Source organism: Trematomus bernacchii, unplaced genomic scaffold, assembly GCF_902827165.1.
Source record: "Trematomus bernacchii unplaced genomic scaffold, fTreBer1.1, whole genome shotgun sequence".
Taxonomy (NCBI): domain Eukaryota; kingdom Metazoa; phylum Chordata; class Actinopteri; order Perciformes; family Nototheniidae; genus Trematomus; species Trematomus bernacchii.
Genome location: NW_022987549.1, coordinates 816,791 through 841,592, shown reverse-complemented (window position 1 = coordinate 841,592; position 24,802 = coordinate 816,791). Strand labels below are relative to the sequence as shown.

Sequence of the window (24,802 nt, the reverse complement as noted above, 5' to 3'; positions counted from 1 at the left end):
GTAGAGACACTACATACTGATATACACCTGAACATCAGCAGGAGAGGACTCTTTAAAGTAGAGACACTACACACTGATATACACCTGAACATCAGCAGGAGAGGACTCTTTAAAGTAGAGACACTACATACTGATATACACCTGAACATCAGCAGGAGAGGACTCTTTAAAGTAGAGACACTACATACTGATATACACCTGAACATCAGCAGGAGAGGACTCTTTAAAGTAGAGACACTACAGACTGATATACACCCTGAACATCAGCAGGAGAGGACTCTTTAAAGTAGAGACACTACACACTGATATACACCTGAACATCAACAGGAGAGGACTCTTTAAAGTAGAGACACTACATACTGATATACACCTGAACATCAGCAGGAGAGGACTCTTTAAAGTAGAGACACTACACACTGATATACACCTGAACATCAGCAGGAGAGGACTCTTTAAAGTAGAGACACTACATACTGATATACACCTGAACATCAGCAGGAGAGGACTCTTTAAAGTAGAGACACTACATACTGATATACACCTGAACATCAGCAGGAGAGGACTCTTTAAAGTAGAGACACTACAGACTGATATACACCTGAACATCAACAGGAGAGGACTCTTTAAAGTAGAGACACTATACACTGATATACACCTGAACATCAGCAGGAGAGGACTCTTTAAAGTAGAGACACTACATACTGATATACACCTGAACATCAGCAGGAGAGGACTCTTTAAAGTAGAGACACTACATACTGATATACACCTGAACATCAGCAGGAGAGGACTCTTTAAAGTAGAGACACTACATACTGATATACACCTGAACATCAGCAGGAGAGGACTCTTTAAAGTAGAGACACTACAGACTGATATACACCTGAACATCAGCAGGAGAGGACTCTTTAAAGTAGAGACACTACACACTGATATACACCTGAACATCAACAGGAGAGGACTCTTTAAAGTAGAGACACTATACACTGATATACACCTGAACATCAGCAGGAGAGGACTCTTTAAAGTAGAGACACTACATACTGATATACACCTGAACATCAGCAGGAGAGGACTCTTTAAAGTAGAGACACTACAGACTGATATACACCTGAACATCAGCAGGAGAGGACTCTTTAAAGTAGAGACACTACACACTGATATACACCTGAACATCAACAGGAGAGGACTCTTTAAAGTAGAGACACTACATACTGATATACACCTGAACATCAGCAGGAGAGGACTCTTTAAAGTAGAGACACTACATACTGATATACACCTGAACATCAGCAGGAGAGGACTCTTTAAAGTAGAGACACTACATACTGATATACACCTGAACATCAGCAGGAGAGGACTCTTTAAAGTAGAGACACTACATACTGATATACACCTGAACATCAGCAGGAGAGGACTCTTTAAAGTAGAGACACTACATACTGATATACACCTGAAGATCAGCAGGAGAGAACTCTTTAAAGTAGAGACACTACATACTGATATACACCTGCACATCAACAGGAGAGGACTCTTTAAAGTAGAGACACTACATACTGATATACACCTGAACATCAGCAGGAGAGGACTCTTTAAAGTAGAGACACTACATACTGATATACACCTGAACATCAGCAGGAGAGGACTCTTTAAAGTAGAGACACTACATACTGATATACACCTGAACATCAGCAGGAGAGGACTCTTTAAAGTAGAGACACTACATACTGATATACACCTGAACATCAGCAGGAGAGGACTCTTTAAAGTAGAGACACTACATACTGATATACACCTGAACATCAGCAGGAGAGGACTCTTTAAAGTAGAGACACTACACACTGATATACACCTGAACATCAGCAGGAGAGGACTCTTTAAAGTAGAGACACTACATACTGATGTACACCTGAAGATCAGCAGGAGAGGACTCTTTAAAGTAGAGACACTACATACTGATATACACCTGAAATGAGCAGAATAGGGCTCCTTTAAATCTCAAGTAACTGTTATACTTCAGTATTTTGTGACCTTTTTAATGTCTGTAATTTTCTCTAAACATATCTGAGTGATATTACACCATCTTTTTTCTCATGATGAACCCAAGGTTGTTATTGAAGTTTTTTTATATCATCAGATGATCTCTAAAATTGTCCGATGTGCATTTATCATCACACACACTTTCTCACTTATCTCTTCCCGCGCTGCTTTACTCTTTATTTATATATTTCGTTTGTTGCACACCCACAGGGCATCAGAAGCTTAGTCAACCCCTTAACCCTGTTCTCATTAGGGCACACACACACACACACACACACACACACACACACACAGCTTCTACTTCCCCTGTGTCTTTGAACATGAAGTTACTTTAGTGTGTGATGTAGTTTGACATGAAAGTTAGCGACGCTGCCAATGCCTTCATGTCTCTGCCGCTCTGAAGTTGTGTGTGTGTGTGTGTGTGTGTGTGTGTGTGTGTGTGTGTGTGTGTGTGTGTGTGTGTGTGTGTGTGTGTGTGTGTGTGTGTGTGTGTGTGTGTGTGTGTGTGTGTGGTGTGTGTGTGTGTGTGTGTGTGTGTGTGTGTGTGTGTGTGTGTGTGTGTGTGTGTGTGTGTGTGTGTGTGTGTGTGTGTGTGTGTGTGTGTGTGTGTGTGTGTGTGTGTGTGTGGGGTTTCCCCTCTGTTGAGGTTTGATGGGTGTCTTCTGAAGTTCACAGTGGTTTGTTAAAGTGCCACTCAGAGGAACTGTGTGTGTGTTTTAGAGTAGAGAGGAATTATGTTTGTGTGAGGGACACCTCCAGGCTCTGCAGAGACACAACACACTCTCTACAGACACTTTACTTTCCGCTGTAACTCAAAGAGACACCTGAGGAACAGAGGGAACACCTGAGACTAGAGTAGAGAGTCAGACTCCATCTAAATCTGGAGAATTAGGTGTGTGTTATTTACAATATTCTTGAGATTCACTTAACTGTAAAGATCAATAGATTGAAGTCTGTATAAATAAACTTGCCTTGTCTTGAAACGTATACGATACGATGTACTTTATTGTCCCTGTAAGGAAATGAGTTCTGTGCTCTGTCCTGCAGTTCTGCATACATGTACATATACAAACATATTAAACATTAAAATACATACACATATCATCACTCATGCACCGTTTGAACAAACACAATACACAGACTGACAATGGAGACCTGTTGCACAACCCTCATGGCCAACATTTAAAAGTATATTACATTACATGTGAGTGTTGAGAAGCTTACTGGACAGAGGCAGGAATGAGTGCTTATATCGGTTCAGCCTGATTTTGGGAACCCTCTCCTACCAGAAGAGAGGAGCTGGAATTCTGGGTGGAGTATGTGGGTGGGATCAGACACCATTCTTTGCACCTGTCTAATCATCTTGAAACTGTGTGTATGTGTGTGTAGGCGCTGCTGCAGGCCCACGATGTTGTGGCCCACGAGGTGTACAGCGACGAGGCTCTGAGGGTGACGCCCCCCCCCACCTCGCCCTACCTGAACGGAGAATCACCTGAGAGCAACAACGGAGACATGGACCTGGAGAACGTCACCAGAGTCCGTCTGGTGCAGTTCCAGAAGAACACAGACGAGCCCATGGTACACACACATCACATGTTTACTACATGTTAACCTCCCCACACACACACTCACGGTAAACCTTCACACACACACACTGACGGTAAACCTTCACACACACACTGACGGTAAACCTTCACACACACACTGACGGTAAACCTTCACACACACACTGACGGTAAACCTCCACACACACACTGACGGTAAACCTTCACACACACACTGACGGTAAACCTCCCCACACACACACTGACGGTAAACCTTCACACACACACTGACGGTAAACCTTCACACACACACTGACGGTAAACCTTCACACACACACTGACGGTAAACCTTCACACACACACTGACGGTAAACCTTCACACACACACTGACGGTAAACCTCCCCACACACACACTGACGGTAAACCTTCACACACACACTCACGGTAAACCTTCACACACACACTGACGGTAAACCTCCACACACACACTGACGGTAAACCTTCACACACACACTGACGGTAAACCTCCCCACACACACACTGACGGTAAACCTTCACACACACACACTGACGATAAACCTTCACACACACACTGACGGTAAACCTCCCCACACACACACTGACGGTAAACCTTCACACACACACACTGACGGTAAACCTTCACACACACACTGACGGTAAACCTTCACACACACACTGACGGTAAACCTTCACACACACACTGACGGTAAACCTCCACAAGTTAAAAGTGGTCAGAGAAATAAGTAGTGGAGTAAAGTACTGATACCAGATAAATGTACTTAAGTACAGAAACAAAGTATTTGTACTCCACTAACCTTTGTGTGTGCGTGCGTGTGTGTGTGTGTGTGTGTGTGTGTGTGTTCCTACAGGGCATCACGCTGAAGATGAATGAGTCGAATCATTGCATCGTGGCGAGGATAATGCACGGAGGGATGATCCACAGACAAGGTAGGCTCTTACAAACATATCTATTAAACATGGTGATAATTATGCTTCACGAGGGACATGTTTGGCTTCATCTGTTTTTATGTTCAGATCATGTTTGCTTGGCTGTTGTAAAGCATATTGACCTATCATGCTATATTTGAATAATATAGTGTAGGACCATACCTATATAAGGCATATTTATACTTTTTTTTTTTCAAAATACCAAACAGATCATGCATTTTAGCCATGCCTCATTTTGCTCAATTTGACATTTTTTAGATCTGTTTTAGCAAGGGCTGATTCAGTGAGAACAGCACCATCTACAGGCCTGGCATATGTACTACAGCGTCTCCAGTGCTTTCGAACGGCAATAGCCGTGGCTGTCTCCTCCTGATTGGTGGAGTTGGCCCAATAGCCGTAGCGCCACCGTCCTGACGTCAGGACAGTGTTCAAATCTGGATCAGTTTTTATCAGATCCGTTGCAGCCCCTTTTTTAGAGATTTGGGTATGGAGGAAAATAGAGAGGGTTGTGTTTTCTGACACTTGGTGAGTTCCCTGGAACACCGGGGACACATATTCATGTATACAAGACGTACAAATAGGTGATGATAGGTCCCCTTTGAGTTGTGCAAGATTGTGAGTGTTCTGTAAATTAAACCTCAGCCCTTAAAGTCTCCAGCATGTCCTCCATTGAAACCCATTGAACCTAAATGTTTGGTCTAATAGGAGTTATTGCATAATATTGTGGGGCTTAACATCTGGAACACTGGTTGAATGTGTTTTTCTATTTTCCACCTGATATTTATTGTATTCTTATTTAATTGTTTTAAATATTTATTTATTTGTATTTATTAAAATGGCATTTAATTTATATTTATTTCTAACTTTCAGATGTGTTGCTCTTTTTTGTTGTTCTGGTGTGTTTTTTTAGTTTTTATTGTATGTTGCATTGTTAGAGGACCCTGGCATTTAAAGGGTTTACATTCTAAAATGGATGAATCATCATACTTCAAAACATGGGCCTTAGTCTGCAGAAATGATCATGTTATGAATGTAAAAGGAGCAGAAGGAAAAGACACTTTCAGATGGTCGTAATTTACACAATTAAAACTCCTCTCCATCTTCCCTTAAGCAGCGGTACAGGTGTGCACGTTGTCAGATATTCAGCAGCTTGTTAGTCCCTGCTCTGTTTGAAGCTAACTCTCTCTCTACTGTAGCTCACAGCTAATTAGCCCCCCCCGCCCCCCCCACTGAGTCAGCACGCACTAATTGGAAAGCCACCTCCGTTACAAATCAGGCTTTTCTCTACTGCTGCAGTTGTGATTGGAAAAGGAGCAGCAGAGGCTAATGAGATACAGAGAGGCTGTTTAATGAGGAGAGAGGGAACAAGTACACACATCCTTTACTCAAGTAGAAGTACATATACTCGTGTTTAAAGATACTCTGGTAAAAGTAGAAGTACTGACTAAACTTCTTTACTCAAGTAAAAGTAAAGAGGGCTTTGAAATGTACTTCAGTAAAAAGTACCCATAACTAGCAGCTGTTTTAAAGAGTACCTGACCTCCCTTTAGATTAATAGAACAATAATGTCATTGTTAGCTAATGAATGTTTCCATGCTGAACAACGGCAACATGACAACGTTTTCATTGGTCCCTCTTCTTTAGAGAAGACCAGGAAATGATGGATACACGGATCGTGTTCAAATCAATAGGCACGCAATGACTCTAAATAATAATGATCACGCCACCAAACACACATTCAAACTAAAGGAACCAGCCTGTTTGGGAAATGTGAGAAGTAGAAAGTACAGGTATTTGTGTTCAACATGTAAGAAGTAGAAAGTACAGGTATTTGAGTTCAACATGTGAGAAGTAAAAAGTACAGGTATTTGTGTTCAACATGTAAGAAGTAGAAAGTACAGGTATTTGTGTTCAACATGTAAGAAGTAGAAAGTACAGGTATTTGAGTTCAACATGTGAGAAGTAAAAAGTACAGGTATTTGGGTTCAACATGTAAGAAGTAGAAAGTACAGGTATTTGTGTTCAAAATGTAAGAAGTAGAAAGTACAGGTACTTGTGTTCAACATGTAAGAAGTAGAAAGTACAGGTATTTGTGTTCAACATGTAAGAAGTAGAAAGTACAGGTATTTGTGTTCAACATGTAAGAAGTAGAAAGTACAGGTATTTGTGTTCAACATGTAAGAAGTAGAAAGTACAGGTATTTGTGTTCAAAATGTAAGAAGTAGAAAGTACAGGTACTTGTGTTCAACATGTAAGAAGTAGAAAGTACAGGTATTTGTGTTCAACATGTAAGAAGTAGAAAGTACAGGTATTTGTGTTCAACATGTAAGAAGTAGAAAGTACAGGTATTTGTGTTCAACATGTAAGAAGTAGAAAGTACAGGTATTTGGGTTAGAAATGTAAGAAGTCTGATACCAGAAAAATGTACTTAAGTACAGTAACGAAGTATTTGTACTCCATTACTTCGCACCTCTGCTGATGAGGACAAAGGGTTGATTCCACTTTATTCCCTCCTTTCTTCCAGGAACGCTGCACGTAGGAGACGAGATCAGAGAGATCAACAGCATCAGTGTGGCCAACCAGACTGTGGAGCAGCTGCAGAAGATGCTGGTGAGAGAGTGTGTGTGGGTGTGTGGGTGTGTGTTTGTGTGTGTGTGTCATAGACTGTAAAAAAGTGGATGTAGTCACCACATCACAACTTCAACCATTGGTTTGAAGCCTCGAGTTTGGAATTTTTGTGGCCATTATCTTGTTTTTTTTGGAGCCAGAAGTGACCATATTTGGACAGGAGGTTTGCAGACAAAGGAGCAAGTTACAAGCTAATGCTAACTATAAGAAGCTTGGTTAGCAAGGTGCATCAGTAATTCACAATAACTGTGATATTTTGTCTTGTACAATGTCAACATACACAAGACACGTGACTGTTTTTCATCAAGATTGACTTAAATACAAAAGTGGGAATTATGGGAAATGTAGTTTTTTGTTTTGTATTTGGAACACTTTTAGCCTTTGAGTTAGCAAATCATTAGCATGCTATTCTAAGCTAGTGTATGCTAACAACAAAATGTATTTCCAAAAAAGATGACGTGTTCTTCGTGTCTTTTATGACAACAGAAAGCTGCATAAAACATTTTTAAGAGACCACAATGTTGTAATTACCTTTCATGAAGTTTACACACACGGTGAAAGGGTTGAGTTCATCACAGTTAGCCGCATCTTAAATAAATTATAAGGTCTCCTTTTCACTCAATTAGAGCATAATATTCTAAATGAACATCATGCTCTGCTGGAGAAGAATTGAAACTACAGATTGAGACCAAAAAGTCACCAGGAACATGTTTACTGAGGGTATGAATCAATAGAGAACATAAGAACATTTTCTCATAGACTTCTATATAATCTGGATGTTAGAGAAACTGCAGGTTTAAGTCATTTTTATTAGACTTGGTTATGGAGGTTGCTGCTTGATACTTAAAGGTCCCATGTCATGGCCATTTCTACTGATCATAATTCCATTGTTGAGGTCTACTAAAATAAATGTATATTGTGCAATTTTCCAAACTCACATTGGTTTCTCATACAGCATCTCTGTATAGTATGTGTATTAGGGCTGTGCAATTATGGCAAAAATCATAATCACGATTATTTGGGTCAATAATTGATATCACGATTATTAAATACGATTATTCATTGACTTTGAAAACATCCATTTATTGAACTTTAAAACAAATACAAATAATAATTTGAACAGTATCTTTTTAACTATTGATTTCCCTGAACGTATAATTCAACTGAAAAACCAATACAAAAATAAATAAAATAAATGATACATTTAAATAAATAATATCAAAATAATAAATACCAATAAACAAGATCAACAAATATTTTGGAGCGCACTTCCCCAAGCTACTAAACATATATAAATATGATAAATACAAATAAATGAGACCAAAATTAATTAGATCAAATATGTTGTAGTGCACTGTCACAACCTAGCAAAGCAAAATAATTGTTTTATTCGATTATGTTGTTTTCGTAATTGTGGCAGGCCAAAATCGTAATTGCGATTAAAATACGATTAATTGCACAGCCCTAATGTGTATTCACTCTCTGTCCTACACGCCTTGTTGGAGCTCCTGCCCCCCCCTCCCTGTGAGCCCAGTGGCCGTCTGCGAGACAGCGAGACACCGCGGAACTCAGCCTGGGCACACACACACACACACACACACACACCCGCAGCCTGGCTGGGAGTTTGTGTGTGTGCCCAGGCTGAGTTCCGCGGTGTCTCTCCGACCCCACACCAGTGAGCCAGCTCAGTGTCCCGCTCCTCGCAGCAGCGAGCCTCGCAACGTCCCACCGAGTGTGTGTGTGTGTGAGGAAATCCGTGGATTGGTCCAAACGTAACGGCTCCGCGGAGTGACGTAACGTAACGCGGAGTGACGTAACGTAGCGTACCCGAAATACGTCACTATACCCAGGAAGTAAACAATGGAAAAAGAGAAATGTCCAACGAGGCGTTCTGGGGCAGCATAGACAGGTCTTTTCTGTGTTAGAGTTTTACTCGCTACAGGGTGTACTTTGAGGGTTTGTGACTCTGCAGACCGTTTACATGCAGAGAAACCTTCATAACACACAAGGGGACGGGTAATAACCAGAAAAGCATGACATGGGACCTTTAATATTAAATGTGTTTGTATAAACTTTAGTGAAATGTCAAATGCTAAACATACAACATATTAACAATAGCAATGTGTGTGTGTGTGTGTTTGTGTGTGTGTGTGTGTGTGTGTGTGTGTGTGTGTCCACAGAGGGAAATGCGAGGCAGCATCACGTTTAAAATAGTGCCAAGTTACCGGACCATGGGCTCCCCGTGTGAGGTAACATCTTCCTCCTCTTCCTCTTCCCTGCTGGTTGTAAAAGCTCCTCATCTGGTTACTGAGTGTGTTTGTGTGTGTGTGTATAACACTAATATGCTGTGTGTGTGTGTGTGTGGTGTGTGTTTTGCTGTATTTGCTGGGGCTTGGTCAGATATTCAGCACACCAATTTCACAACCAAGATACCGGATGCAAAATGTCTATTTCCTGCAGGGCTGTTGTTGTGCAAGGTGTTTCTGTTAGTTTAGATTACACACACACACACACACACACACACACACACACACACACACACACACACACACACACACACACACACACACACACACACACACACACACACACACACACACACACACACACACACACACACACACACACACACACACACACACAGAGCAACATAAAGCCATGAGTTCAGTAAATAAGGTTAAACTGCTCTGGACGTGGACAAAGTTAAAAGAGACAAGCCAGCAGATGTCAGAGGCATTTTGGGACAGAGAGGAGTAACGCAATCTGGCGCTGAGGACATAGGAAACTGTTGCACAGATTCTAAAACCAGTTTGTTATTGTGGGTTTCTTTATTTAGGCTGAAACTCAGTGACAGCAAACCACAGCAGCTACAAGACAGAGACGTTTAACTCTGTGAAGGACTTTGAATGATCAAATCATGTATAAGAGTGATTAGATCATTCACTTTCTGGATTTTCAGTTGTTCAGAAGCTCCGTTTACTCATCATTTCTGACTGTAATGTATACTTAAGAGGGCATTTCTTCTGCTTTCTGTCCCTGTTTGGCTTTGAAAATATGAAGGATTTCACATTTTTCATGATATTGTATTTATATAGGTGCATTTTTCTGATTATACTTGCAAACATTTACCAAAGTAATGCAGGGTTTTAACCTTTAATGGAGTATTTCTACGGTGTGGAATAAGTACTTTTACTTATGTAAAGGATCTGAATACTTCCTCCATCACTGCAACATACACACACACACACTGTACACACACACACACACACACATTAGGAGTGTCTATGTTAGTGTAGCGCCCCCATGTGGTGATGTGAGGACCTGCAGGCTGATATGACTTCAGTTTCTTGTTGACGCATTTCATTACATCACTCGCCTCCGGGAAGTACCCAGAAGTGTGTGTGTGTGTGTGTGTGTGTGTGTGTGTGTGTGTGTGTGTGTGTGTGTGTGTGTGTGTGTGTGTGTGTGTGTGTGTGTGTGTGTGTGTGTGTGTGTGTGTGTGGTGTGTGTGTGTGTGTGTGTGTGTGTGTGTGTGTGTGTGTGTGTGTGTGTGTGTGTGTGTGTGTGTGTGTGTGTGTGTGTGTGTGTGTGTGTGTGTGTGTGTGTGTGTGTGTGTGTGTGTCTCTGAGTGTGTGTGTGTGTGTGTGGCTCTGAGTGTGTGTGTGTGTGTGTGACTCTGAGTGTGTGTGTGTGTGTGTGTGACTCTGTGTGACTCTGAGTGACTCTGTGTGTGTGTGTGACTCTGAGTGTGTGTGTATGTGTGTGTCTCTGAGTGAGTGTGTGTGACTCTGAGTGTGTGTGTGTGTGTGTGACTCTGAGTGTGTGTGTGTGACTCTGAGTGTGTGTGTGTGTGTGTGTGTGACTCTGTGTGTGTGAGTGTGTGTGTGTGTGTGTGTGACTCTGAGTGTGTGTGTGTGTGTGTGTGTGTGTGTGACTCTGAGTGTGTGTGTGTGTGTGTGTGTGTGTGACTCTGAGTGTGTGTGTGTGTGTGTGTGTGTGTGACTCTGAGTGTGTGTGTGTGTGTTGCTGACCTGTGTGTCTTATTTCAGAAAGAGTCCCCCAACACTTCCAGACAGTCCCCTGCAAACGGCCACTCCAGCATTAACAGTTCTATCTTGGTAAGGACCCCCATCCCACCCTCCAGAGAAGAAAAACACAAAAACAGAACCAAATCCTTTTCTCCCCCTGTGACGGTGTATTAGGGCTGTTGTAGGTCAATGCATTTTAGAGCTGTGTGACTGGGTTATACTATGAGAAAAACTCTGGATTTTCCAAAATTAAAGTCATACATGTACATGAAAGAAAATGTAAAATGTACTAGAAAAAAACGTATATATTCTAAGAGATTAATGTACATGAAAAACATGTACAAATATAAGAGAATATAGCTTGAGTAATCTTTTTGTGGTAATTTTACTAGGAAAAATCGTACAAATTGGAAATGTCTCTGAGATTAAGATGGTAAACGTACGCTTTAAAAATAATCACAAATTTATGTGAAAAAAATGTGGATTTACTTAAAGATTTAAGTTGGAAATCTACAAAAAGCAAGAATGGAAATTTACAAATAAAATTTCAGTTTTTTTTCCTCTTATAATTTTGTGATTTTTCCACAAATAATGTTTTTTATTACCCTGTACATTTACGACTTAAATCACGGATAAAAATAGTTTTTTCTCAGAATATTACCCACCTCTACCAGCTATGTATTTGTATATTTATTTACATACAATAACCCTAGTACAAAGTCGTACATCTGTCCCGCTGATGTGTCACGATATTTTATATGTATATAATGGGTCGTGTTTTTATCTGTTGAAATATGACTTGTGATCGTTACATTAGCATTACGCAGGTCGTACCGTATCCCCCGAGTCTTTCTCTACGCCTATGTTTGAGCTGAATGTGTCCGATATCTCAGTTCATAAATTGGTGTGCACATGAAGCCTGCTGTGTGCTGTTAGCCACATGCTAACACACACAGACACAGGCACACACTCCGGCCCCCTGCTGTGCCTCACACTGATCCTGCACCTCTCAGAGACTCAGAAGCTGCTTCTCTTGCTCTGTGCTTGCTCCAGATCTGCTTCAACAGGAGAGAATCACCCTGAATGCTTTTACACTTCCCTTTCTCTTGCTCTTGTTGTTTTTTTTGCAATAGCAGAAGCTGGTACGATGGAAGCCCTGAGAAGCAACTAGAATACAAAACATTTTCTGGATCATATTTTTCCAAGTCTGATCTTTAAGATAAGATAAGAGGTACTTTATTGATCCCAATTTGGGAAATGTTTGCGTTGCAGCAGCATAAAAAACAACAAAACAAGGCATTGCACATTAGTAGAAATGAAAAAGTAGAAATAAACAATTCAAGAATTTTAACATCTCAAAATAGAAATAAAACAGCATTAAAAAGTAGAGAATATACAGTAGGCCTTGAAGATAAAAAAATCTATAAACTCTGACAATAAAACACTATTGAAGGGCTTTTTTTTAATCTTATATACTTTAATGGAGTTTAAAGATATTGTCAACTTCAGATTTTAAACATAGAAGACACTGGAAGTTTGCAAAAGTATCCGGTACCTGCAACCTCCAGGTAAAACCATAAAAGTTCAGCAGGTCTATTGAATGTAACCACCCCCCCCCCCCCCCCCCCCCCCCATTTTGTTCTGCAGCAGCAGGAGTGCCTTTTGGTTGACTTCCAGCTGAAGTTAAGACACGATATAAAGCAGGATATTATTTACATTAAGTAGAGTTTACTATAGGCTCGTGAGCTGTAAATGGATGTGTAAATAAATAGATGTCATACTGTAGGATTCACTTATTGACACTGCTGACATGTTGGCCTCATTAGGATATATTATATTACATATATCTAGTGCACAACCTCTGCATGTGTTAAATACTAAAAGCATTCATGTTTTCCTCCAGGTTAGTTTCTCTATGCTCTCTGAACACAAGGTACTGTACATATGGTCTGTGAACAAGTGATGCAGCATTATGCTATGTGCGTTAATCTGCCGTTAGCATTGTGCTAAAGGGATGCCAATCAGTATTACTGCAACAAACGCTTAATATTGACTTTCTTTCGCCACCTTTTTCCACAGATGAAACATGATTAGGATTATCTTGGCAAAGCTTTTTAATCTTAAACACAGACTTGGAAAAAGAATCCAGAGAATGTATTTTCCCCACTTGCTTCTCAGGACTTCTGTATAAACTGCAGTTGAATGTGCATGCATGGTTTCTCAGAATGATGTCTGAATTGTTGTGTATTAAGCTGTGTCTTTAACCTGTCTCTCTGTCATCGATGGTTTTCCTCCACAGGATCTTCCGTCCACCATCACGCCCAAAGGTCGACAGGTGAATAACACTCATAGCTCCTTTAATATCCCTCCCTTTAGACATTAATACGTGTTTATTATCCTTAACCCTCTCTCTGCCTCACTAAACGCATCAGTAATACTTAGATTCATTTACCACAATGTATGATGGTGTAAAAGGGCCATAGTAGGTCAAAAATAAATGCATTTACAGAGCCTGGGAACGGGGGTTATAGTCACAGAAAAAATCTGAATTTACCAGATTTAAGATTTTTATTTACTAAGAAAAATGCACACATTTATAAACAAAAACTTCAGATTAAAATGGTTTATTTACAAGAAAAAAAATCTTACAAATGGAAAAGAAAGTAGTTTGAATATCCTGGTTTTATATGGTAATTAACTAAGAAAAAATCTTATACATTTGACATTTCTATGAGATTAAGGGGGAACAAATTGCATATTTACGAGAAAAATAGGTGGAATACACTCAGACCTTAAATAAGTAAATCTGCAATCATTTATTTGACAAATGACCCAAAAAGAATTACAAGAAGGTAACATTCATAACATTTAGGAGCTCTTCTTCTTACAATAATATTAACATTATACCATGAATCAAAATGAGTGACCCTTATGCTTAAACTTCCTTCATTTATATCTGTATGTGTGTTATTACGGCACAGGCATTGTTTAACCCTGCAGAGTCTAAAACTCATCCCCCAAACTGATCCCCAGTCAGATAAAAAAATCACTAAACATGTGTGTCCTCCATAACTGTCATCCCATCACCATGTCTTAATGTGTGTGAACCCTCCTCTCCCATGTAGCATTCATTTCCTATGAGATTAAATGTCATTACTCCCCTAAAATCACTCTTTTAATGTGGCATTAATGACATTTTACCAGCAGCAGAGGGCAGTAGAGTCCACAACAAAGCCTCTCACTACACAAGCCTGCAGAGTTAGATTTGAACAAGTGTCTAAATGAGACAACTAAACATCATCACGCCCAACATTAGCCACCTTTAGCTTAGCGGTGGTGACGTGAAGTCATGTGACCGTGCTGTAGTTCCTTTATAGCCCAACATTAGCCACCTTTAGCTTAGCGGTGGTGACGTGAAGCCATGTGACCGTGCTGTAGTTCCTTTATAGCCCAACATTAGCCACCTTTAGCTTAGCGGTGGTGATGTGAAGTCATGTGACCGTGCTGTAGTTCCTTTATAGCCCAACATTAGCCACCTTTAGCTTAGCGGTGGTGATGTGAAGTCATGTGACCGTGCTGTAGTTCCTTTATAGCCCAACATTAGCCACCTTTAGCTTAGCCGTGGTGACGTGAAGCCATGTGACCGTGCTGTAGTTCCTTTATAGCCCAACATTAGCCACCTTTAGCTTAGCGGTGGTGATGTGAAGTCATGTGACCGTGCTGTAGTTCCTTTATAGCCCAACATTAGCCACCTTTAGCTTAGCGGTGGTGACGTGAAGTCATGTGACCGTGCTGTAGTAACTTTATAGCCCAACATTAGCCACCTTTAGCTTAGCGGTGGTGATGTGAAGTCATGTGACCGTGCTGTAGTTCCTTTATAGCCCAACATTAGCCACCTTTAGCTTAGCGGTGGTGACGTGAAGTCATGTGACCGTGCTGTAGTTCCTTTATAGCCCAACATTAGCCACCTTTAGCTTAGCGGTGGTGACGTGAAGCCATGTGACCGTGCTGTAGTTCCTTTATAGCCCAACATTAGCCACCTTTAGCTTAGCGGTGGTGACGTGAAGTCATGTGACCGTGCTGTAGTTCCTTCATAGCCCAACATTAGCCACCTTTAGCTTAGCGGTGGTGACGTGAAGTCATGTGACCGTGCTGTAGTTCCTTCATAGCCCAACATTAGCCACCTTTAGCTTAGTGGTGGTGACGTGAAGTCATGTGACCGTGCCTTATAGCCTAACCAAATTAGTAGTATAAGTAATAAGTATTACAAAAGTTAGAAGAAAGATGGAAAGAGGAAGCTGCTGCCTTCAGGGTCTCTAGAAAAAATACGTCATCAATGCACCTGCACTGTATTTAAACGGCTCTTAATTGCTGCCACTTCCCGGTCATTTCACTAATCGACCACAACCAAGTATTAACAAAGTGTAAAAAAGTACTTCCTCCCTCGTTCTCCTGTCTCCCACCATCACACCCCTCAGCCCCGATACTGCTGTTTACTGCATGATATATGTGATGCTTTCAAATCCTAGATTGTATCCAGACCTCCAATCAAGGAGAAATTGTCTGTGAAGGTAAGAGACAGCCCCTCCCATCCCCCTGTAAGAAAATGACCAACACTTCCACCAGTTTACTCACAGATTATGAATAAAACAGGAGGATATTAAAGTAGTTTTGGACTCGTAAACAATGCCTGTGCCGTAATCACCCGAGTTTCGAGAGGCTCATTAATCTCTGGCGAAAACCTCTCCCTGGAAACAGAAACCCAGGGTGTTTCTCAATCGCGAGTACGCTTGCTTGGTAGCACATGTCTTCCGAGTCATTTCCTTCAGAAGCTAGGCAAGAATACTTCCTGGCATTCGGAAAACGAAGAGTGGAACAGGCTAGCAAGTGTGCGTCATATGAGAGGCCCCGCCTTACATCTTCCGCCACAGATTTGGGGAAATTGGTCCGTGCGCAAAAGCATTGTGGGGATTTTAAGGACGCAAAGTCTACCTATGTGCAGCCTCAACATTTTCCCCAAACCAAGGACACGGCCTCGGTAGAATTCCAAGTATGCTGGACATTGGAACGGTCCTGCTGCGCCACTTGATGTCGTAGCATCCTTGAAATATTGGCTTGGAAGCCAGTTTCCTCGAGATTGAGAAACAGCCCCAGAGAGAGAGCTGCTTGTTACTACCTTTATATATTCAGTGTATGATCACTACACTTCTACCTGATGTGCAAAAGTACACTATCTAACCACTGTAGCCATTTAAAGCCATTTAAAGGGGGGAAAGATTGAAAAAATCAGACCAAAAGCGATTATATTTATTTTGTTTTTAGATTAAAACAAACAAATAAAACTCTAGAAACGCACATGCATGAAACAAAAACACGCTAAAATCAAAATACTTATGATGATGTTTGGACTGTGGGTTAAAAACTCAAAATGTACAAGGAAAAAAACGTGGATATTCAATGAGAATCTATTTGTTAATTTACATGAAAAACGTAAGAATTTCATGTACAGATTGTATTTTTGTATTTGTCATGTTGGGCCTTATAAATGACATTTCTGATTGTTTGCCCGTATCGTAGAATCCCAGAAACCCAACCCTACACGTGCACTTTTCTTTTTGGTATCTCAACTTGTATATTTTCAACTTTTTTAATGCTATTTTATTTCTATTTTAAGATGTTTAAATGTTAGAATTGTTTATTTCTACTATTTAAATGTCTACTTATGTGTTTTTGATGCAGCTGCAATGCAAACATTTCCCAAATTAGGATCAATGAAGAGCATCTTATCTTTTATTTAATCTACAATAGCCCTTATTCATCATCTTACCCTTCTTTCTGTCTGTCAAATGTCTCTTTCTTTCACCTTCTCTATACCTTCATTGAGTCGACACACACTTATTTTTGGTCATATGGATTATTATATGGTCTTTTTATTATGTTATGTAATCAATACACCCGATATCTATTGAACATCTGTCCATATTGATCTAGTATTCTCTTATTAACCTCAGAGAATATCAGTTATTTATCCTAAATGTTTACTTTTCTTTCATTAACGTACAACTTCATAATGTCAGAGAATATTCAAGTATTTTATGAGTTTTTTTCCACGTAATTTATGAGTTTTTTTCCACCTAATTTATGAGTTTTTTTCCACGTAATTTATGAGTTTTTTTCCACGTAATTTATGAGTTTTTTTCCACGTAATTTATGAGTTTTCTTCCAAGTAATTTATGAGTTTTTTTCCATGTAATTTATGAGTTTTTTTCCACGTAATTTATAAGTTTTTTTCCACGTAATTTATGAGTTTTTTTCCAAGTATTTTATGAGTTTTTTTCCACATAATTTATGAGTTTTTTTCCACGTAATTTATGAGTTTTTTTCCACGTAATTTATGAGATTTTTACCAGTTCATTTATGACATTTCTCTTAGAAAATAATCACGTTTATTTAAGCTTAAATGTTTAAAATCCAGGTTTCTCAGAGTATTAACCCCTCCCAGAGCTTTGTACTTTTTATTAAATCTACAACAGCCCTTATTCATCATCATACCTATCTTTCTGTCTATCATATATGGTCATTTATTATGTAATGTAAGCTATACACCCGGTATCAATTGAACATCTGTCCATTTTGGGGGGAGTTTTACTCTCTAAGGGTCCAAGGACTGATAGATGTGTGTGCTGTATTTTTCTACTTTTTGAATGCTGTTTTATTTTGAGACGTTTACATTTTAGAATTGTTTATTTGTATTCCTTATTCATCATCTTACCTATCTTTCTGTCTGTTAAATGTTTCGTTCTTTCACCTTCTCACTTACTTTTTGTGATTGTGATTGTAATTTGTGATTGTTTGCCCATATCGTAGAGTCCCAGAAACCCAACCCTCCACGTGCACTTTTCTCCCCAGATCTACGTGCGCGCTCAGTTTGAGTACGAGCCGTCCAAAGACGAGCTGATCCCGTGTAAAGAGGCGGGAGTTCGCTTCCTGGTGGGCGACATCATCCAGATCATCTCTAAAGACGACCACAACTGGTGGCAGGGCAAGCTGGAGAACACCAAGAACGCTACAGCAGGACTCATTCCTTCACCTGAGCTGCAGGAGTGGTGAGAGAGGACACACACACACACACACACACACACACACACACACACACACACACACACACACACACACACACACACACACACACACACACACACACACACAACACACACACACACACACACACACACACACACACACACACACACACACACACACACACACACACACACACACACACACACACACACACACACACCAAGAACGCTACAGCAGGACTCATACCTTTGCCTGAGCTGCAGGAGTGGTGAGAGAGAACACACACACTAACAGACACACACACACACACACACACACACACACACACACACACACACACACAGAGAGAGAGAGAGAACACCAAGAATGCTACAGCAGGACTCATACCTTTGCCTGAGCTGCAGGAGTGATGAGAGGACACACACAATAACAGAGGCACACACACACACAGAGACAGAGAGACACACACACTAACAGAGACACACATACTCACATTCCCACACACACACTCTATCACACAAACGCACACACAAACACACACACTCACATTCCCAAACACACTCTCACACAAACACTGACACACACACGTTTTTATGGTCATTTTTGGAGATTTTTCGTATCTGCATCTGTATTTAATGTTTTTATTTTTACGATTTTTAAGCAACCTATTTAAATTGTGTGTTATAGGAGGGTGGCCTGTATAGCGATGGAGAAGACGAAGCAGGAGCAGCAGGCCAGCTGCACCTGGTTTGGAAAGAAGAAGAAGCAGTACAAAGACAAGTACCTGGCCAAGCACAACGCAGGTACACACACACACACACACACAACCACACACACACATACTCCATAATCACATGTATGTGCACACAAAACTTCATGCTGATCTCAGTGCATGCGTGCTTTTTACATAACTTTTACGTGTGTGTGTGTGTGTGTGTGTGTGTGTGTGTGTGTGTGTGTGTGTGTGTGTGTGTGTGTGTGTGTGTGTGTGTGTGTGTGTGTGTGTGTGGTGTGTGTGTGTGTGTGTGTGTGTGTGTGTGTGTGTGTGTGTGTGTGTGTGTGTGTGTGTGTGTGTGTGTGTGTGTGTGTGTGTGTGTGTGTGTGTGTGTGTGTGTGTGTGTGTGTGTGTGTGTGTGTGATATTGTATTCTGCTGTTGTAACCCCTTCCTGTTCATCTCTCTCTTGCTTGCTCCTACTGACGGCCTCTCTCATGTAAGTAACAACGGTGACAGCTTCCTCTCTTCTCCTTTATCTATATTATAATGTATTTATAATTAACCCTCGCTGTCACTGCCGCTGTTTCAGTTTTGTTTCTGTTGTGGTTGAACAACAGGAGGCTGGGACAAACTGAAACCAGTAGATCAGTGTGTGTGTGTGTGTGTGTGTGTTTAGAGATTGTGTGACGTGGTTTTCAAATTAATATATTTTATTTTTAATCCAAGTTTGGTCAAAAATATACAGAAGACATTAAAGTAAATATTGCATACAGCTGCGCAGCCTTTAACCTGTTTCACACCTTCCCCCCGGTACCGGGCGGATAAACGCGTCATTTGCAGGAAACAACGTCTAAGGAATCTTAATATTGAATAAAACTATGAATGTGTTATATCCATGTAACGGGAAGAAACTCAGCTAACTGATCTTTTTAATTTTTTTTTTCAAAAAAAACCCACATTGCTAGCACTCAGCCTCTGAATTAGCCTCGATCGAAAAAACGGGACCGACAAAGGCACATAAACTCACTCATAACTCCCTTATTACTTATCCTAGATGCACAGCCAACCACTCGTTTTTGGTGTCCTGGAGACACTGAATCTGTGTAAAAAACCTCAACACTCAGTGATAAACATTCGCGACGCTATAAACGAAAGCGTACATCATCACATGTGGAGCTAAGTAGCTAAAAAAACGTAAATATGGCTTACCTTGGTCAAAAGTGGTCTTCAATGGCATTAAAACGATAAAAAAACGATGCTGCAGTTAATCCATAGGTTCATCCTATGTGTCTGTGCCTTCTTTGAAATTATTTCTGATAATCCATAAGCAATAAAACTGCGTTTTAGTTTCCAAACTCCAGAAGGAGACATTCCTCCACTTTGGTTTCGTTTTCCACACGCGAAGCGCCCACATTTTTTCTTTACAACGTGTGTGGGTGTGGGCCTCCCCCTTCGATTCTATTGGCTCTAACGGTCACAAGGGTATGTCAACCAACCAAATCGAGCAAAGGGGGGCCAGAGATAGGTCAAATCCACCCAAATGACCCCAAAAGTGGGGGTTTTTGGCTAAATCTCTCTAAAAAGGTCAAATTTCACTTGTTTTGCATCAATCTTGATACAGGGTACTTATTATATGTTGTACTTTGGATTCCTAAAGCTTTTAGTCTACTAACCCATCATCCAAGGGTAGTTTTCACTATCTGTAAAAAATAATTTTTGGACGGACACTATAATTTACAGTTTTTTACTATGTAAAATCTGAATTTTCTTTAAAATAAAAAACATTATATTGATTCTGACACTTCTACATCCAACTCACAGGTTTATCATTACTTTGAGAACAAAGATTATTAATTTAACCCTTTTAGAAGGGAAGATATGGTCATTTGTTCTGGGAATGTCATTTTCGAGCCTGAGACCTGAAAAACAGGCTCAGAGTGGAACAGGTTAAACAATTATTCACTACTATATTTACTCAAATATTCTACTTTTAATTGAGTATTTCCATTTAATTCTACGTTTTACTTCAACCTTATTACATTTAAGTGACAAATAATGTTCTTTTCAATACACTATCAATATGTAATTCAGTTTTTAGTAACATTTTAAATAGAAACATGCACAATATGTTGTTATATGATGCAGTGCTGTACTTATCATGAAAACAGTATTTATACGGGGAGCCTGCATATTAAGAAATATTCCTTTTAAAGGGACATTTTAAGAGTCAAGAGGATATTCTTGATCTATATTCCCAATGCTTATAATATTAAAAGAAGAAAAAGTTATTAAATCATTAAAAACATGCAAGATAGTATTTTAAAATTGGGTCCAATTTGACAAAATACAACATTATTTAACATTATAAAGATCCATAACAAGTACTTTTGAGTACATTTATTCTGTAAGATTTAGGTTTCAGGATTTTATCTGTAAATAAGTATTTTTATACTTTAGCATTTCTACTTTTACTTTAGTAAAGGATCTTCTTTCAAAGCCTCCTGTTGCCCAAGTGAATTGTGGGTATTGTATTTCACTTGTCAGCACCCGGGGTTATGTTACCGCAGCTGAGAACATAGTGTACAGTACATGTGATACACACACACACACACATACATACACACACACACACACACACAGCATTTACATATTCTGAAAGTCATACCATTTACTTAAAGGGGACCTATCATGCAAAATGCACTTTTGTACGTCTGTTATACATGAATATGTGTCCCCGGTGTTCCAGGGAACTCACCAAGTGTCAGAAAACACAACCCTCTCTATTTTCCTCCATACCCAAATCTCTAAAAAAGGGGCTGCAAACGGATCTGATAAAAACTGATCCAGATTTGAACACTGTCCTGACGTCAGGACGGTGGCGCTACGGCTATTGGGCCAACTCCACCAATCAGGAGGAGACAGCCACGGCCATTGCCTTTCGAAAGCACTGGAGACGCTGTAGTACATATGCCAGGCCTCTAGATGGTGCTGTTCTCACTGAATCAGCCCTTGCTAAAACAGTGCAAATTGAGCGAAATGAGGCATGGCTAAAATGCATGATCTGTTTGGTATTTTAAAAAAATAAAAGTATAAATATGCCTTATATAGGTATGGTCCTACACTATATTATTCAAATATAGCATGATAGGTCCACTTTAAGTATTAATTGCCGTCTGGTCAGATGTATTAAATCTCATAGTACAGAGGTAATTAAATACAAAGAAGTAATCAGTTTACACAGCGCTTGTACTCAAGGTCTCTTAACAAAACAAAGGAATCATAATCTGTCGTCAATTCCACATTAGGCGTATTTCCAGAGTGATTTTATCCAGTTTTATTTTTGAAAAAGTCACCGTACTTCCTCCTCTCTGCTCATAGTCTCCAGATGTGTTTCTGTAGTTCCTGCTGTGTGTCATCACCTCCTCCTCTTCATCACCTCCTCTTCCTCTCTCCTCCAGTGTTCGACCAACTAGATCTGGTGACATATGAAGAGGTGGTGAAGCTCCCTGCCTTCAAGAGGAAAACCCTCGTTCTGTTAGGTGAGTTCTGTGCAGAGAGGCAGCGAGACAGAGTGTGTGTTCAGTGCCTCTTTTACTAAGTGTGTGTGTGTGTGTGTGTGTGTGTGTGTGTGTGTGTGTGTGTGTGTGTGTGTGTGTGTGTGTGTGTGTGTGTGTGTGTGTGTGTGTGTGTGTGTGTGTGTGTGTGTGTGTGTGGTGTGTGTGTGTGTGGTGTGTGGGTGTGTGTGTGTGTGTGTGTGTGTGTGTGTGTGTGTGTGTGTGTGTGTGTGTGTGTGTGTGTGTGTGTGTGTGTGTGTGTGTGTGTGTGTGTGTTTCAGGGGCCCATGGAGTGGGCAGGAGACACATCAAGAACACACTCATCACCAAACACCCCGACAGATTCGCCTACCCCATCCCCCGTAAGTCACATGATCAATGTCTCTATGATACACAACATTGATTTGATGCAGTTGGCATGGTCAGACTTAAAGAAACTGCCTTAAAATATAATATATATCATTTGTTTTCCACTCTTACTGAGATATTTGGTTCATCATTATCAGTCCAAACAATTAAAGGGTTACGGTTTTGCATTATTTTCTGAACACTATATGCTAGCTTTTTATTTTCCCAACTATGATATGTCATCATTAAGCATGACGCATTTCTTTAAACATAATGCAGCATCAATAACCAGGTATATAGCTCTACTTGTTAGATGGTTCTAGGTAAAGCAAGATATACAGTAATAGCAAGCATGCTGTAACGTCCAAGGGATCCAAAAGTGCGTTTAGTTGGGATATTTTGTCCTTAAAAGTCTGACTTTCTGTGATAAGACCCTTCCCAAAATGCGTTAACAAAACCAGAGTTATCCCGGAAATTAAAAAAGCCTAAAACATGACCCCAGTGTGGCACCATTTAAATGCATTAAAACATCCTTTCTGTGTCTCCTGGCTTTTCTTCAGACACGACCAGACCTCCAAAGAAGGACGAGGAGGACGGGAAGAACTACTTCTTCGTGTCTCACGACCAGATGATGCAGGACATCAGCAACAACGAGTACCTGGAGTACGGCAGCCACGAGGACGCCATGTACGGCACGAGGCTGGAGACCATCCGGCAGATCCACACGCTGGGACACATCGCCATCCTGGACGTGGAGCCGCAGGTGAGTGTGTGTGTGTATGTCTTTGTGTTTGTGGAGGTTCACCGTGAGTGTGTGTGTGGAGGTTCACCGTGAGTGTGTGTGTGGAGGTTTACAGTGAGTGTGTTTGTGGAGGTTCACCGTGAGTGTGTGTGTGGAGGTTTACAGTGAGTGTGTTTGTGGAGGTTTACAGTGAGTGTGTTTGTGGAGGTTTACAGTGAGTGTGTTTGTGGAGGTTTACAGTGAGTGTGTTTGTGGAGGTTTACAGTGAGTGTGTTTGTGGAGGTTCACCGTGAGTGTGTTTGTGGAGGTTTACAGTGAGTGTGTTTGTGGAGGTTTACCGTGAGTGTGTTTGTGGAGGTTTACAGTGAGTGTGTTTGTGGAGGTTTACAGTGAGTGTGTTTGTGGAGGTTTACCGTGAGTGTGTTTGTGGAGGTTTACAGTGAGTGTGTTTGTGGAGGTTTACAGTGAGTGTGTTTGTGGAGGTTTACCGTGAGTGTGTTTGTGGAGGTTCACCGTGAGTGTGTTTGTGGAGGTTCACCGTGAGTGTGTTTGTGGAGGTTTACAGTGAGTGTGTTTGTGGAGGTTCACCGTGAGTGTGTTTGTGGAGGTTCACCGTGAGTGTTGTGGAGTAAATTCTTAAGAGAAACTGATAAATGATTCATGGACAAAGTGTGTCTTTTGTTATATTACAAGCACAAGTGAAGTGGATCTCAAATGCAGGAACAGAGCCACTTCATCCTCAGAGGATAAAGAAGTTCTGCTCACAGTCTCTCTATATATTCATGAGAGGAAACAGCTGCTCCTCCATCCCATCATCAAACCATCAAACCCCCTCGTCCTCAACCATTTAAAATCCACCTTTTACTTCCTTTGCCTCCTGAAATGTAAATCCTTAACATGTGTCTCTGTTAAACAAATACAAGACTACAAATACAATTTAACAGAGCAAAAGGCAATCAGAGTATAAGACTATATGTTTTAAATGATTATATGATAGCTTGACTCGACAAGTGTGTGTGTGCATTTTCAAGTTTCAAGTCTGTATCGCCATGTGCTCAGCAGCTACGGTGGAGATGAAAAACTGAAGTCCTCCTCCAGCAGAGCAACATGAATATATATAGGACATAAAACAGATAAAATAGTGCAAGA

The 24,802-nt window shown here is 40.5% G+C and overlaps 1 protein-coding gene across 1 annotated transcript in view; it reads left to right on the top strand.

The window, feature by feature from the left end:
- The window catches only part of caska (calcium/calmodulin-dependent serine protein kinase a), a 174,863-nt gene that overhangs the window by 148,040 nt on the left and 2,021 nt on the right, over nt 1–24,802 (top strand). Inside the window, 11 exon segments of the mRNA XM_034123649.1 lie at nt 3,430–3,618; nt 4,476–4,554; nt 7,079–7,164; nt 9,363–9,431; nt 11,232–11,300; nt 13,510–13,545; nt 18,120–18,316; nt 18,981–19,096; nt 22,468–22,548; nt 22,845–22,925; nt 23,472–23,674. Coding sequence (XP_033979540.1) covers nt 3,430–3,618; nt 4,476–4,554; nt 7,079–7,164; nt 9,363–9,431; nt 11,232–11,300; nt 13,510–13,545; nt 18,120–18,316; nt 18,981–19,096; nt 22,468–22,548; nt 22,845–22,925; nt 23,472–23,674 — 1,206 coding nt within the window.